Genomic DNA, 16,306 nt, shown 5'->3' on the forward strand with positions numbered 1-16,306 from the left:
CTAGAGAAGGCCGTCCACCAAAACTCAGTGACCAGGTAAGAAGGGCATTAGTCAGAGAAGCAACCAAGAGGTCAATGGTAACTCTGAAGGAGCTGGAGAGATCCACAGCTGAGATGGGAGAAACCGTCCATGGGACGACTATAACCCGGACGCTCCACAAAGCTGGGCTTTATGGAAGAGTGGCGAGAAGAAAGCCATTGCGGAAAAAAACCATATCAAATCCCGTTTGGATTTTGCCAAAAGGCATGTGGGAGACACAGCAAACATGTGGAAAAAGGTTCTCTGGTCTGATGAGACCAAAATTGAACTTTTTGGCCTTAGCGCAAAACGCTATGTGTGGCGCAAAGCCAACACTGCTCATCACCCTGAGAACACCATCCCCACGGTGAAGCATGGTGGTGGCAGCATCATGTGGGGGTGAATACTTATGCAACCAACAAATGTCTTTTTTTTTTGTTTAATTAACTTTTGTGTCACAATAAAAAAAAAAATTTGCTCCTTCAAAGTGTTAAGTATGTTGTGTAAATCAAATGGTAAAAATCCCAATTAAATCCATTTTAATTCCAGGTTGTAACACTACAAAATGTGGAAAAGTCCAAGGGGGGTGAATACTTATGCAAGGCACTGTATATATTTTTTGAGAATGTTCTCTGTAAGGCATCTCAGTGTTGGGGGTGGGGTGTAGTATATCAGTCAGGCACCAGTAAGGGTGTCTTGTAACAACTAGTAGAACACATTATGTATGTACTGTAACTGCTTAAAGAGTGGATTCTCTGAGCAGCCCACACCACAGGCAGCGACGGGTTCAACAGACCTGTAAAAACTACACGCTGTACGGCAGCATACCTTCAAGTGCTTTATTTCAACACATATCTCCTTCCAAACAATAAGCTCCTGTCACATCAATGTGCTGTCAAATCTATCAATGCCAGAATACTCCACGCCAGAACATCCAGCAATCTATTACACAAAGGTCAAGTGGAAATATGTCCATTCCACTTCCTCACTATCACATTTTTTAAAGGTCAAAAGGGAAAAACAAAAATGAACTTTGACATCAGCAGAATCTTCCTTCAATTGCCCTCCTAACCCAATTAATGATTTCCTGTAATTAGAAACAAAATATTGAGCAATTTTTGATATTGTTGTATTATTCATTGAAATTTCTTCTTAAAGACAGAAACAGAACACAGAACATGATTACTAATTAACTATGACCTCCATTATAATTCAAAAGCAAGTATCTTCATATTTAAATATTTGTTTAACTATGCTTTTTATGATGTTTGCAATCATTAAGTGGTTCTTATTGCAATTACTCAAATATTGTGATTTATTGTTGTTATATATATATATATATATATATATATATATATATATATATATATATATATATATATATATATATATAGTAAGTCTTTTTATATAACACTGCAGTCACGTTGAGGGCATAAACTGCAATTTTACCATCGAAACATGCTGAAACTCTGTTGTCCTGCAATTTCTCTAAATAAATTCACTTTGAAACACTTTCACACATAGGACATTAACTGTAACGAACGCAGTACAATTCATCACATCAGGCTTTGTGTAAATAAAACATATTGTCTGAAGCAACATATAATATACAGTATGTACAGCTGTGGCCAACAGTTTTGCATCAATTGAATGAACTCGTTTTGCTTCATAAAGTCGAATGAAACCTTTGTAATGTTACGTTATCATATTGAATTACATTCCACTTTGTAGTTTTCTGTATACTTCATGAAAAACTAACAAAAATGTAAAAATGTGACATTTCAAAATCTGACATGAAATACTATACTACTATCATGGCTTCCAGTAGACTTTTGCAATAACCCTAGTTACCCCTGAATGGTGAGTCAACAGAAAGCAAATGCTAGAGGGTTAATATATGGTATTTCAAAGGAAATCTATTTGCACAGTAAGGTGAGGGGTTGTTAGTGTTATTATTATTATTTTTTAGTTTAATCCCTTAAGGAGCAGATTTCTCTTGCCTGACTGCCAAGACCATGGCTTTTTAAAAAAGAAGCAAAGAAACTGATTCCTCTTTCACCTATGGATGCATTTTGGATTAAAGTACAGTAAATGTAAAATAAGATTAGTAGTCTCCACTCAACCCACAGTGCACATAAACACCATGCAATTTGGCATTGCGCAAGCAGATAAGCAGACTCACCAAAGGCCAAGGAAAGGATGGGTATGGAAACTGTATTCTTAAGAGGAAGAAGGACAGGTTTGATGAAGGTGGGGGAAAATAGTTAAAGTAGATGTTACTGGTATGAACTGCTACTACCAGTAACTCAAATCAAACCAATATATAACTACTGTACATATAAGCCGTTTTAATTACAGTACACTGCCATCTACTGGGTATAACAGGAGTAGCATAGAGCACAAGGTGTACCACAGGTTTTGAATGTGTCTTTCCTCCACACAAGACTTCAAAGGATGATGGTACCGTACCAAGTATGGAAGCTGCCTAGCACCAGCAAAGAAAAACAAGGAGTTTCTGTTTATTTTCAGGCATTTACTCGTGATCATAATTCCAAATGAATCGCTACATCCTCAAGTAAGTTGATATTTTGAATATTACAATGTAGTTTAATAACCTTTTTTATGCCAGTGCTTTAACTTAGCACAGAAACTGAAATAAAATGAGAAACAATATATTCCCATAAGTGTCACTCACTAATAAAGCCAGAGTGGCCAAATATTATATGTTATTTTATATTATTGGTAATGAATGAAAAGCAGGTTTTTTATTTATGTATTTATTTTTTGGCATACTAAATGCTTTTAATTTCAAATTTGTCTCCTTGCATCTGTAAAACAAATTGTTATAAGGATTTTCTTTGGGTCTTGATCGACAGTACTTGAGTGGTATTTTGGGTTTATAATATTTTACTTGAAGCCAGTGGCGGCTGGTGGCCAAAATTTGTGAGATGTTGAAATAAGACAAATATATTAAACACACTGAATGTACTCGAAAATTTAAATGTGTATTTATTTAAATTGAAGTTGTCCCTGAATCTAAATAAATCCCAAGTTCAAAGACCAAGAACAGGAAAAAAATAAGACCTTAAATGGAAGTCACAATTAAGGCCAAAGGGAAAAAAATAAATAAAAACACTAATTAACAATGAAGTAGATAATTTATATAGATCTAATAAAAGACTGATCAGCTACAAACAAACAGTAAAAAAATAGTAATTTCAAAAACACATTGAAAAAAAAAAAAGCCTGACACGGCTATCAACAAGATTAAAAATAAATAAATAAATATTGTAACGAGCCGGATCTTTTGTACAGCTATATCGGTGGTATGCTTCAGTGTGGGAGGTCCCAGGTTCCTGCCCCGAAGCAAGAGGAGGAGGGGCGAGGGAACCGGTGCCGTTTCCAGGGGCAGAGAGGGAGGTGCTTCCCGCCTGGGCGCCAGAGAGTACAGCCTGTGTGCGGGAGAGAGCGATGGACCTGTGAAGCGGCTGGAATCCCTACCTGTCCCGGATCCGGTGGGATGGTGGAGGGGAGGACCTAGAGGACCAGGGTTGGTGCTTTGTCTGAGGGGAGTTCGGGCACAAAGTGGGGCGCTGTCCCTGCCCAGAAGGAGAAGAGCTGCCTGCCCGAAAACAAAAACGGAAGAGGTGCAGCCGTCCCCGAAGGCAAGAAAGGGAGCCGGTGCCGTCTCCAGATCCTGAGAGGGAGGTGCTGCTAGCCCGACTGCCAGGGAGAGAGGAGCCGCTACCGCTGCAAGCGCCAGCCCTTTCAAGGGCTCCTGCAAAGGGTGTGAGCAGAGGGCAGGAGCGGCGACGGCCACCAGTGCAACCCCCTGCCCCAGGCCTTTGAAGGGCACCTACAACTGGCGTGAAACAAGAGCAGAGCACCGACAGACAGCAGGAGTGACAACTGCTGCTGGTCCCACCCTCCGAATCCCGGAAGGCGCCAGCAGCCCCACCATGTCCAGACTGCCCGGAGCTGCTGCCTGAGACCCCAGCTACATCGCCTGACTGCCCAGAGCAGCCGCCGGAGGGCCCAGCGCCATCGCCTGACTGCCCAGAGCAGCCGCCGGAGGGCCCAGCGCCATCGCCTGACTGCCCAGAGCCGCCGCCGGAGGGCCCAGCGCCATCGCCTGACGGCCCAGAGCCGCCGCCGGAGGGCCCAGCGCCATCGCCTGACTGCCCAGAGCAGCCGCCGGAGGGCCCAGCGCCATCGCCTGACTGCCCAGAGCAGCCGTCGGAGGGCCCAGCGCCATCGCCTGACTGCCCAGAGCCACCGCCAGAATGCCCAGAACCGCAGCCCGAGTGCCCACATAAAACATGCCTTTTATTTTGATATTATATATATAGATATCAATCTGCTGCTATTGTATATATTAGCTGCTGGACTTTCTGGTAAACTAACAAAACCACTGACCCATTGTGGCAAAGTGGTTTGCAGTGCGCAGGTGTAGTGGTGATGTGATTGTGAAACAGAAGACAAACAACAAAGTTCACGGTCCAAACTGATTTTATTTACCTTTATAATCCTGGTCTGGTGACCACAAAGTATAACCCAGGCATTGCACTGGCAAAACAACAGGTAGCAGTCCCAAAATAATAATACACAGGTTGCAGTGATGAAGACAATAAGACACACACAAAGACACACACGATCACAAGCCCAAAGCGAGTTCTATAATGCTAGTGGTGAAATACAATTTATCGTGAAAAAAGGTGCAGTGTTGTCCGGGTTTAGTGCGGACCTGTAGCGACAGCTGTCTAATAACAATAAACAAGTATATAATTACACACGACAAAACAAACAAAACACTCACAATACTTTAACACGGTTCTCCTTCCAGGTTAGCGTTAACCATAACAAAGGAACAGATCACCTCACTATGCCCCCTTATATACCATCAATCACGCCCCTTTGGTTAACGATTGCAACCACTCCTCCAATCCGCGGCTGCCACGTTTCTCTTCCGGGTCAATGATTTTGTGTACCGTAGCTCCGCCCCCTTTCTAGATGGCCGACTTCCGCCTAAACCTGGGAATGATTTGTCTGGCCATCCAGTCCAGGGCACTGTTCCCTTTACAGGGAGATTTCTCACCAAGAATCAAGTCTCTGTCACATCCATTAACCTCAGTGGATGTTATATTATGCACTTGCATATGCTTTTGTACTTTACTGCCTGGGACTGAAGCTTTTGTTATGTCTGTGATTCATATTGCATCATTTTGTGTTCTATGTTCCCACACAGATGTCTGAATGTTAATTAAAATGATCATTAACACTGAGATTTCATTATTATCACTCGCATGTGATTTCTGTCGTATGGTACAAGGCAATAAAGGCATACACAGTTTAACAAGCCTCATGCCCAGCTATGATCAGCAAAGACACAAGCCTACACAAAGTGTGCAGATAAGTTATCTAATTCGATTAAAGATGCTTTCTCATTATTATTGGAAAAAAGCGTAAATTGCAAATAAAGTAAAAGTTAGTAAATCTTGCAATTAACAGGTTAACAGGTTCCTACGATGTTGTGTAAGGTGCACTCACAGATATCAAACTTGCATATGATTTGCATCAAATTAGCTTTATACTGGGCTTGTTTGTATATCTCATAGGGAGCTCAAAGCAACCCATGAACACACGGGGCTAACAGACCACACTGTAGTGTATGAACTATCCTTAAGAGTGCAGAAAATATAAACCGCGTTCACAGCACTGTATTGGAGCATAACGATGAACTGTATAAGAACAATATAGGCTATATAGTAACTGTAGACAAATGGACACACTGGACGTTTCTATTATTTTTATATAGCAGCTCCACAATCGGGAGAATATATATTTTTCCCTCCATAATGAATTATAAAATGCAACGCCAATCACATCGAATATAAAACGTTTTTTTTATGCAATTCTTAAGTCTGCAAAACATAAAAGTGCCTAATTTTGGTTTGAAACTGGAAAATTAATGGTTACCATGCACAGGCATGATGGAAAATACTGTACAGTGACTGCATCTGTATTTGTCACCTTGTTTTTGTTTGTTTGTTTATTTGTTTGTTCAAACACCATGGCCGAACATGTAATTAAGATAAATAAAACCGTGCTCAGTTCTTATCAGTCCTGTGAAAGAAGAGCGAGCTGGAAATGTCCGCACCGCTGCCCCGCTCCATATACAACTGGCTCGCTCCACTCCACACTCCGCTCACACTACACTCTGTACCCAACGCAGGGCCGGATTAACCAATGTGCCAATAACACCATTCACAATAACATGCATAGGGACCCCAAAATATTGGTTTATCTTATGCCCCCGCGTGTTTAATCCGGCCCTGCATCTAAGTGTACCCCAAGGCTATAGAAGCTGAGGGCTGCAGTTGATTCAGTTATCCAGTGCAGAACAGCAGAACAGCAGTTATATTTTTTTGATCCCTTGTGTAGTGCTTGAAAAGCCTATATTTCTGGAATGAACTCTTTCAGCACTGTAGACAAGTATAGAAAGGACATTAGTACAGGAAAGCTACCTCAATTTAAAAAATCCAGCTGTGGCTTAACCCAAAGGGATCTAGGCTGATGGAATCAATGAAATGAGCAAGGAGCTGGGTAATGAGAGCCAGAGAGCCCTCACAATCTACAGCAGCAGCTGTGGACAAGTAACAGCTGCAGTAATGTAAACTTCCATAAGAGGGCAGCACCAGCCATTGTAAGATACAATACTACTATACAAGGTATATTGGGCAGGATTTTCAAAAGTTCGACCAGTGTTATCAAGAAATCGGTAAGTAGCATTGATTTTGGTATTTTCAAGTGGTTGTTATGCCTATTTTGTTATTAAATAAGCGTCCTAATGTGATTTACGAAATTATGTTGATTTATGAAATAATGTTAATATCTTAACAAGCAGGACTTCTTGCGTGGGAATTTAAAAGCAAAGCTGTGTTAATTGTCATAATTTATCAGGAGTTAATTTGCACTTGGAAAAAGAGGGTTTTAATTAACGAAAGAGTATATAACTCGCCTTGAAACAGCTTTAATACAGAGAGAGAGTGTACAGGACCAGGTTTAATTTATTACAGACTACCGCGATAATTCAGTGTTTGTAGTTATGAAAATAGTTGAGCTTTTTCTATACTTGTGGTTATGAATTAGATTTATTCTTATTTTAATCATTTGTAACCTTACAGAACGTTTGTTATATTGCTAAATCACCCAGTGATTACCAAGAAATTATCAATTAGCCCATTTGAATTCTGCATACGTACATTATATGACAGCTGACATCTACTGTAGATTTCGTTTAAATTATACAACTGAAATCTTGGTATAGAAAACGACATATTAGATATTATGATAAAGTTTCCTTAGGTGATTGCGGATTTGCTTTTAACACCTGTGTCTTATCCACACAAGAACAAAGAACAGGCGTCAAGAACACACAGAGATGCACTAGGAATGTGATCGAGATCATTGGCATGGATTTTGCCTAGACGTATTTGTAATGTTGTCAGACTCCCCCGACACTTATATTGTGCAATGTACACTTTCACCTTCACACGTTTGTATGCATATAAAATGTTCTTATAATACTGTAGCGTGCACGGGGGAAGGCAGCAGCAGGGCTGGTAGGTGACGTAATCACACACGAAGACATAAAAGCCTGATATACGCTTCTTGCAAAAGAGCCGGCTCCCTTGCAGGGGCAGATATCGGACTTTTGTCTTTTCAGATTGCGTCACCTACCAGCCCTGACCCCTACCCCCGTGCACGCTACACTCTCCCCCACCAGCCTCAAGTCCACCCCGGACTTGTGCACCAGTCTGACAAGTGCGTGCCGGGGTACCTGCATCCACTTCTGACACTATTGTAGCGTACCTCAGTTCCCGCAGGCAGGTGCATCACACAAGGCGAGGCAATCCACACACAGGCAGAGGACGGGCGCGAACCCGGGTCCTCTCGCACTAAAGCACAGCGCCGATACCGCTGTATAAAGGAGCCGGCTCTTTTGTACAGCAGTATCGGTGCTGTGCTTCAGAGCGGGACGTCCCGGGTTCGCGTCCCACCTCCGCCTGTGTGTGGTCTCCTGTGTTGAAAAACTCCTGCCTGCGGGAACCACAGTTTGTTACAATACTGTAAGTGTTCGGTGGTTAATCATGTTGAGTTTATTTTATTTCCTTTATTATTTTCTCCCAATTTAGAATGTCCAATTATTTTTAGGGTCAGCTCACCGCTACAATCCCTGCACTGACTCGGGAGGGGCGAAGATGCCGTCAGCCTCCCGCTTCTTTACACACTGCAGGCTCACCATGCAGCCACCTCCGAGCTACAGTGTCAGAGGACAACGCAACTCTAGGCAGCTTACAGGCAAGTCCGCAGGCGCCCGGCCAGACTACAGGGGTCGCTGGTGAGCCGAGGACACCCTGGCCAACCTAAAATCCACCCACCCCGGGTGGCGCTCGGCCAATTGTGCGCCGCCCCTTGGAATAGCCTGGACTCGAACCGGCGACATCCAGGCTATTGGGCGCATCCTGCACTCCATGAGGAGCGCCTTTACCACTCGGTAGCCCCCTCATGTTGAGTTTATTTATCGCAGAGGCGTGCAAAGAGTAACAGAGAAAATGCATGATTAGAGGAATTCACAGAACAATTAATTATAAACAAATTGTGTATTGGATTAGGGAGTTCTATCGTAATTTTAAAAGTTAATAAATATATATTGAAGTGTTACATACATGATATACATGTATAATAACTAACAACTACAAACACCAATGGCACTTGAAACATGTATTTATATATATAGAGGGGAGGGGAGAGAATTAGGATTGTGTGTGTGTGTGTGTGCGGAAGCGCCTGCAGGGGTTGCTTTGTGTGTGTGTGTGCGTGCAGGGGAATGGAGTTGCAGGAAAGACTTGGGGAGCGGGGGTCTGTGTAAGGGGCGGGGGGAGCGGTGGCACATGAGGGGGTACGTGGAAAAGACCGGGAGATTCGGGGAAGACAAGAGTGAGAGAGAAGGAGAGACAGAGAGATAGACAGACAGAGGGGGAAAGTGTATAGGGAAAACCAAATAATAAGCCTAATTGTAATCATTTATTTTCATTTTCAACTCCCACTTCCCTTCCCTCACTTTATTAATTTATTTTATTAATTATTACTGTACCACAAATAATCTACTCATGGTTGCAGTCTCACTTCTCTCCCAAAAACAGAAAACGCTACAATACATACAAAAGTAGATGTCAACATAAGAAAATAAATTCCAACCAATATACATCGATGGCTTACGGTATTTTTTTTCTTTTTAACCAAAAAAATATTGCAAAATGCACATTAAAAGAGTTGTATATAGTACATGGCAAAATATCTCTCTGAATGAGGGTAAATGAATGGGGTTTATGTGAAGTGTTCTAAATAAATGTGCACAAATTTGAATGAAGTTTAGAAATTATACACAAAATAGATATTCCCATTATTTTCTATTTCCATTTGGCTGGTGCGAGAGCTGTCTCCCTGTACACAAGTAGTTTACATAACAGCGAATTATGTGTCCATTCATTTTTCTTGATCTCGTTAACATGCATTTTGATTAACGAGTTCACCTTATCAAGTCGTTGAGACAGGTAGTGATGTATGTGACTTGTGACAATTAAGCATTAACGGATTGATTTAATTTACACATTTAATTTGAAAATCACTTGCTACTAAATCCTGCCCTTTCCTCACAATAGGGGCTCTTGTGAAAGACTGTTTTACTAGTTATGCACTGATTAAAAACAAAGTGATTTCCAATGCTTTTCAAATTAGAATAAAACAAATAAGAGAAGACTAAATATGAAGATATTCTATACAATTGAGGGCTATACTAATTAATTAACTTATTTTTTATTATTGGGTACAACTGTTTTTTAAACCTTGTTACACTATTCATTTCAGAATAGGAAAATCAATAAAAGGGTGAACTAAAAATACACACACTGCACATAAAAAAAAAAGATCTTTATAAAAGGGTCTGGACAAACCGAGCACTCCTGAAAAGAATGCCTGCTAAGCAATTGTCTGTCGGTACAATGCCAAGGGTGCAAATATAATTAGCCTCATTACAGCATATCATTTTAATATATAAAATATTTAATTAGCACAATAACACACTTGATCCAACAATAGCACACTTGGAGGTTTTCCCAATAGAACCCCACATTTTCTGAAATGTTATTGCTTCTTCTAGTAGAGTAGAATTGCAGGTAAAGTATATTGCTTCAGATCCCAAAACAACTTTACTCTTCGGTATACAAGGCTACATCTCAACCTAATCCCACAGGTATGAGACACTTTTTTCTGCAGTGTTGCTGAACCCCTATGTCAAGTGTGGTAACGTAGACAGTTTCAAAATTACTCTACAAGAATAGTACAGTAGGTTTTGAATTTGAATCTGTGGGAGGGGAGTTCCAACACTCGTGTGAGACACAGAACATCCAGTGAATAACTGGTTTAAGAACACACAAGCCTGCTTGTCCCAGGAAGACAAAGGCGGCATTCATGGATCACATAACTTAATTTCTTAGGGTTCAGCAGTTACCCAGCCCCACTGAAACCCATTTACACTAGCAACAAAGACCTTTTAAGGGTCTGCAACAGGGGTGTTCTGTTACTGTGTGGGTATCCGCTAAGTGACAAGAGAGACAAAGAGGTTGAAGTTGAAAACGCCTCGCAGGCGACTGGGTTTTATTTACAGAGAAATAGGCAGGTGCAGTGGTAGGTGGCTGCCACTAGGGTACCAGCAATGGCAGTCCTAGTGCAGAAGGACAACGGCGGTCCGCCTCCAGGAACCTTCATAACACACACTGAATAAACTGGAGTGGGATTAAAATCCTCTAAATGAAATCCTTTTCTCAGTGGTCCTTGGTTGCGCTTACAGCCCCCGTTAAACACACGGTGGTCGCGTATTTGGTTCACTCGCCCTGGATCTGCACACAGTCATGAGGCTTCCAGCTGGTAGACAAAGCACAGCACCAAGGACTGGTTTTTCAGCCCTGTTTTAAAGGCCATGGTTAATTAATAATCAATTAGCAAATTAACACCTGGCCACAACCTGGATTTCAATTAGGCAGGGAGGGGATGCCCTATCTAACACAAACTGTATGTGTAAAATTAAACACATTTTGTTTACAAACCCAACAAAAAACTATTATTTACACGTGCAGGGCTGTTACAGGATCTTTCTTTAATTTTCACAAGGACACTGACCTTTGCTTATTCTTGTTTAAGCTGTAATTAGAATATTCAATACAAAAATGAATCTGCTTAATTCACTTTTGAATCATGCTGACTTTAATGATGTTTTATTGATATGCTTTATCGGCCTACCAAAATGGCATCATTGTATGCACAGCATTTAATCAGTACCAAATAGGAAGCCAAATATTGCTTCGTGTTCAGTTTTCTGTTACTATTTGAGACTGGCACTGAATGACTTGCTCTACAGCAGCCATATTACAGTAATGGCAGTAAAGAAAAACACATATTTTAAGCTGCACTATCCCACAATCATGTTTGTTATTAACCAGATATATACCACCTCTGTGTCTGTTTGTTAGATTTTGGTGGACTCAAATTTTTTAAAGTGAAGTAAATATGTATGCTCCTGCTTCTACTAATATATCTTTAACTCTGTGACAGGTATACAAATATTACAAGTTAATTTGCTAAAAAAAACAAACCTGTATACGAAAACTTTTAAAAAGCCAATAAAATCAGTGTCATTTCTTTTAGTTTTATGGATCTGCTTAAGGTCTACGGCTTGCCTTTCAGTTTAATGAATTTTTGTCCTGGACTGAAGTTGCCAGGTGTTTGCAGTTTCCATTTTTTCATTGGGATTTATGTTACCAGTATATTAAGAAATGTAAGTCATGATAGCAATAGGAGGTTATACATGGCAAACTCAGTTGTAAAATGCAAAAAGTCGGTTTTATTTGCTCTTTCCAAAAATACAGCACATAATAAAGGATTTTATTGATTCTAAAACTGAAACTGCTATTTTTCAAACAAAACTATCCACCAATGACAAAACTGGTGTGTATTTCAAGATGCAAAAATGTTGCTATCCAACTGGACTCAGTATTTTAAAGATCAGTTAATACCAACTTCAACAGCCTTTCACGCTTCAAAGGGTAGCCATATATTTTCAGGAAAACCTTGGATGATAGCAAGACAAAATGTGTTTATTTTTAGTAGTAAAACTGGGCGGTCATCAATGGTTTCAAATAGTTAGATAGTAAACTCACAAATCCAAAACAGTTTCAACCTGCACCGGCTAAAATTAGTCTTTTGCTCAGAGCAGTGATGAATCATAATCCATATCACACTAAAACTGCCTGGTCTAGTCTTTCTTTTATGTTTTTGCAGTTCAGAAATATGCAAAGTTTGCAAAGACTCGGACGTGAATCTTTTTGTTATGCTGAATGTACCAAATGTATTTTTTTTCAGCAGGCAATTAATTATGTGTTTTGGATTATAGGTCAACTCAGAATACCAGGGTCTGAATTAGTGCTTTTATTTGGAAGAATGAGTCACAAATATTGATCATAACTCATGAACGATAGTGTGGAGAAGCAATATGTAAGGTGAGCATGAGTTTACTTAACTTGCAATAATGAGAATGAGGATCCTTAAAGTGACTAAATCTAACAAAATAGTTTTCTTTTTTTGTTTTGTTTTCTTCTCCACCATGCACATCTATTCATTATATAAGTTTTGAAACTAACATGTTACAGAAAACATGTATTTTCATTTCAAAACATGCCATACTGCCTGGTACTTCACTAGTGTTACAGAGTGACCCTAAAACCCTTCGTCCTTTGTATAAGGTGCGAGCACCTTTTTTGAGTGAAAGGTATATGCCGCAGAGATGTCTGGCTCTTTGATAGAAACAGCTTAATTTATTTGAGGATTGCCCACTGGCGATGGGAATGAGAATGTAGAAATGGGAGCCCAGCTAACAAGATTGCTAACATGCTCTTTGACTGTCTTGTACTTCCTGGGTCATTTCACCTGGAGAGTGAAATTGTCCAGATCTTTTGATTGGCTTCTTTCCTGTCAATAACCAATCAGCTACTTCCCCTATTGACTGACATGCTTTCAGCCTTGCTTTGACACAGAAGACAATGGTGAGGTGAAATGACCCAGGGAGTGCAAACAGATAAACCAAGAATAAGGCATAGTAACTGATAGTTTCCTTTAAATCTAAAGTAGTACCAGCTATCATGTTTTAAAATTAAAACATATGTGTTTCTTTAAAAACTGCATAACTGAGCCGTATGTTGTTAATGGAAGTGTAAAATTGAATTATTTTGTTAATTACAATTACTATAACAGCTGGCTACATATATGTTTCTCTGTCTTTTAGCCATATTCTACGGCAAACAAAAGTGATTTAAATCGAGACACTGATTTTAAGGGTGGTTGGTTTCCTGACATCCCACCTGATTACAAAACAAAATGCAAACAGTCTTTGAAAGAAGCCTGTATTTTGGAACTGTGCCTCCGGCAGTGTTAACTAGATTATTTCCACTAGATCTACATCATTTAATGGGTGTCTAGTGGATTATTCTCTCATCTAATCTTCCTTGATTTACCTCTGTCATAGTCATCCTCTTGTATTGCCTTCTCCTGAAGTTTCTGAAGCTTTAACAATGAAGCCTCAATCTAAAAACAATAAAAAAAAAAACATTAATTACATTTATAAACAAGCCTTTATATTCTAGTGCTGAGAGGTGAATGAGCACTTAAAGTTGTGTATTTTTTCTCATTTATCTTTCATAAAATATAAATGCAGCAACGTTGATACTGTCTGAAATGGAAATTTCATTGCAATGAACTACTGTAATTTTAGTGTAATACAAATTTTAGAAGTATTGCAGCGTGCTGTGGTCAGAATTTATAGGCGAGGCACTATATATTTCAGTATAGTTTACATGAGTATCATAAGTCACAACATACATGAATACTAAGCTGTTTTTCTTGTAGTTGTCAGCAAAAGCTTACAGTCAAGCCTTTGTTAAGTGTGAGAAAACCAAATATTTTATGTTGGGATTAATAATATAGTATGTATAAACACAGTTTAAACTATGATTGATCCAAGTAAATATTATTCTTTGCTTTATCCCTCTGCTTTTAACATATCAGAGGAGAGCATTTTATGAAAAGATAACATTATACAAGGGGTATGTGTTAGACAAGGGGTGTGAAATGTAACTGCTCAGTCACACGCACACTGTGTAGAGTTTGTGTTACATTCTAGAAATGATGGTGCTCTGAAGATATGTCAGCTTGCCTTATTAAAATAAAGGGAAAGTAACTGAAGGACATATCCCGGTCCCGAGGTTCAAAGACCAATGTGGTCTGCTCCAACCATCTACCAGGGCATAAATAAACTACTTTACATTGATCATATAATACATTACAGTAGTGCCTCAACATGTGTCTGTAACTAGCTGTGTCTTCAACTGAGGTGAGTTATCTCAGTACAACTGCACTCTTTCCAACATGTTATTATGTGTTATAAAATACAATAATTTAAGAATAACTTTCCAAAATATAAAAAATATAACAGATGTTTCACCACTGCCACATAACTTCTGGGGGTGCCATCTCTACCCACACAGTTCCACAGCTTTATACACTGAAGGGCATGTTCTGCATTTAGACATTCTTGTCTGTTTACTACATATCTAATAGGAATATTGTATGGTGGCCAAATTAGTCACATTGCATGCTCACATTTAATTTACCATCTTGTGTTGCCAAGCTTCTAATATACTTGCTGAAGAAACCTATCACTAGCTGGCTCAAGTGCAGTCACACTTGGGTAGAAAGTCTTTAGGATTCAGTACTTGCCTTTATGTAAGATCGGTTACTTTGCAGACAGTCTTGCAGGAAGCCATCGTATTTCTTCAGTACTGCGTCCCAGGTTTGATCAGTATTACTGCTGCTGCTCTCGTAGCCCGAGGTGACAGAGGATCCGGCGGACGCTGCATCTGAGGTATCCACAGAGAAGGAGAACATGGCTTCAGTGTCAACGGAGAACGTGTCCGAGTCCTCCAGCCTTTGTTTCATATCTGCATCTGTGATTGGTTGACTTTCGTCAATCTGATTGTGCTGCCAAGACATTCTCTCAATGTCTGTCCACAGGTCTTTGCTGAAGAAATTATCTGTTTTATCCATTTTGGAAAAACCGCAATCTGTTTCATCCTGTAATATTGTAGGTTCTTCCAGGCCGACCGCAGGCAAGTGTTTTGAATCATTTCCTGCATTTCCCACCCCATGGCTCGAATTCAAAGATTTCTGTATAAAACTGAAGCTTGAGTTGAAGGTGTCATCCACGGAGTCCAAAGAGTCATTACCATTTTCCTTAGAAGGTGTACAAGGCATTTCCTGCAATGCAGGTTCCACTTTCATGCTCGTACGTTTCCTTTCAAGAAGTTTATTATTCTGTTGATTTGTCTGACATTCACATGGCCAAGGTCCCTTCTGAGAAGCATCTGTAGTGCCGCAGTTTCTACAGCTGCTGTTGGTCAAGGACTGTTTACATGCCGGTACATTCACAACTGAGGACAAATGCAAGGTTATAGTGCTAGAGCTATTTAGTACAGAATCGGCAGCTGCTTTTGGATTGCTATATTGTACAATGTGGTGGTCAGTATCTACGGACTGCTTTAAGTTAAGCATTCGACAAGTCTCAAGACCATATTCCTGAATGTCTGTATAAGTCTTTCTACTCATCCCAGGTCGCTGGCAGGGTCTTTTGCTATTTTCTTCCACTGTAGACTCTAAGCATTTCTGTTGCTCTCCTCTCATATAACCCGGTCTCCTATGAAGTATTTTTTTCCGGAAACTGGTTCCCGTAGGCAGTACTTCAGGCTCATCTGAAAAGAAAATGAACATGAAAATATTAGCAAAGCCATTCACTGTAAATAGAAATGTACAGTTGTAAAATTCTGCCAGTCTCCAGAAAAACTATTTTTGGAAATTGTCATGTTTAAACTAGCCAACCACTAACAGTCTTGTGCTGGTTACCTTCACTAAAGCTTTAAACATTAAACCTCAGGTATAGAGTAAAACTAGACCTCAATTTCAGCTTTCAGTGGTCCCGCCTGAGATCTCAAAACAGGAGCTTATTTATTTATATGAAGTGAATTTAGTAGAAAGATGAATAATAATATTGTGGATGAAAACAGTTGGTGTATTAACTGCAGATATTAATGCCAATACCAATCTAAAAAAGGACCTGACTTGA

General features: G+C 39.9%; 1 protein-coding gene across 3 annotated transcripts in view; it reads right to left on the reverse strand.

The window, feature by feature from the left end:
- disc1 (DISC1 scaffold protein) overlaps window positions 1–16,306 on the reverse strand; it is a 131,356-nt gene that overhangs the window by 95,525 nt on the left and 19,525 nt on the right. For all 3 annotated transcript variants that reach the window (XR_009328724.1, XM_059024383.1, XM_059024384.1), the window contains exons 2-3: window positions 14,908–15,935; window positions 13,647–13,716 (exon numbers count right to left, since the gene is read on the reverse strand). Coding sequence is in view for 2 of the 3 variants with exons in the window: in XM_059024383.1 (XP_058880366.1) it covers window positions 13,647–13,716; window positions 14,908–15,935 (1,098 nt within the window). In the remaining variant the exon portion in view is untranslated. The remainder of the gene's footprint in view (window positions 1–13,646; window positions 13,717–14,907; window positions 15,936–16,306) is intronic.

Source organism: Acipenser ruthenus, chromosome 5 (assembly GCF_902713425.1).
Source record: "Acipenser ruthenus chromosome 5, fAciRut3.2 maternal haplotype, whole genome shotgun sequence".
In the NCBI taxonomy this organism is placed as follows: Eukaryota; Metazoa; Chordata; class Actinopteri; order Acipenseriformes; family Acipenseridae; genus Acipenser; species Acipenser ruthenus.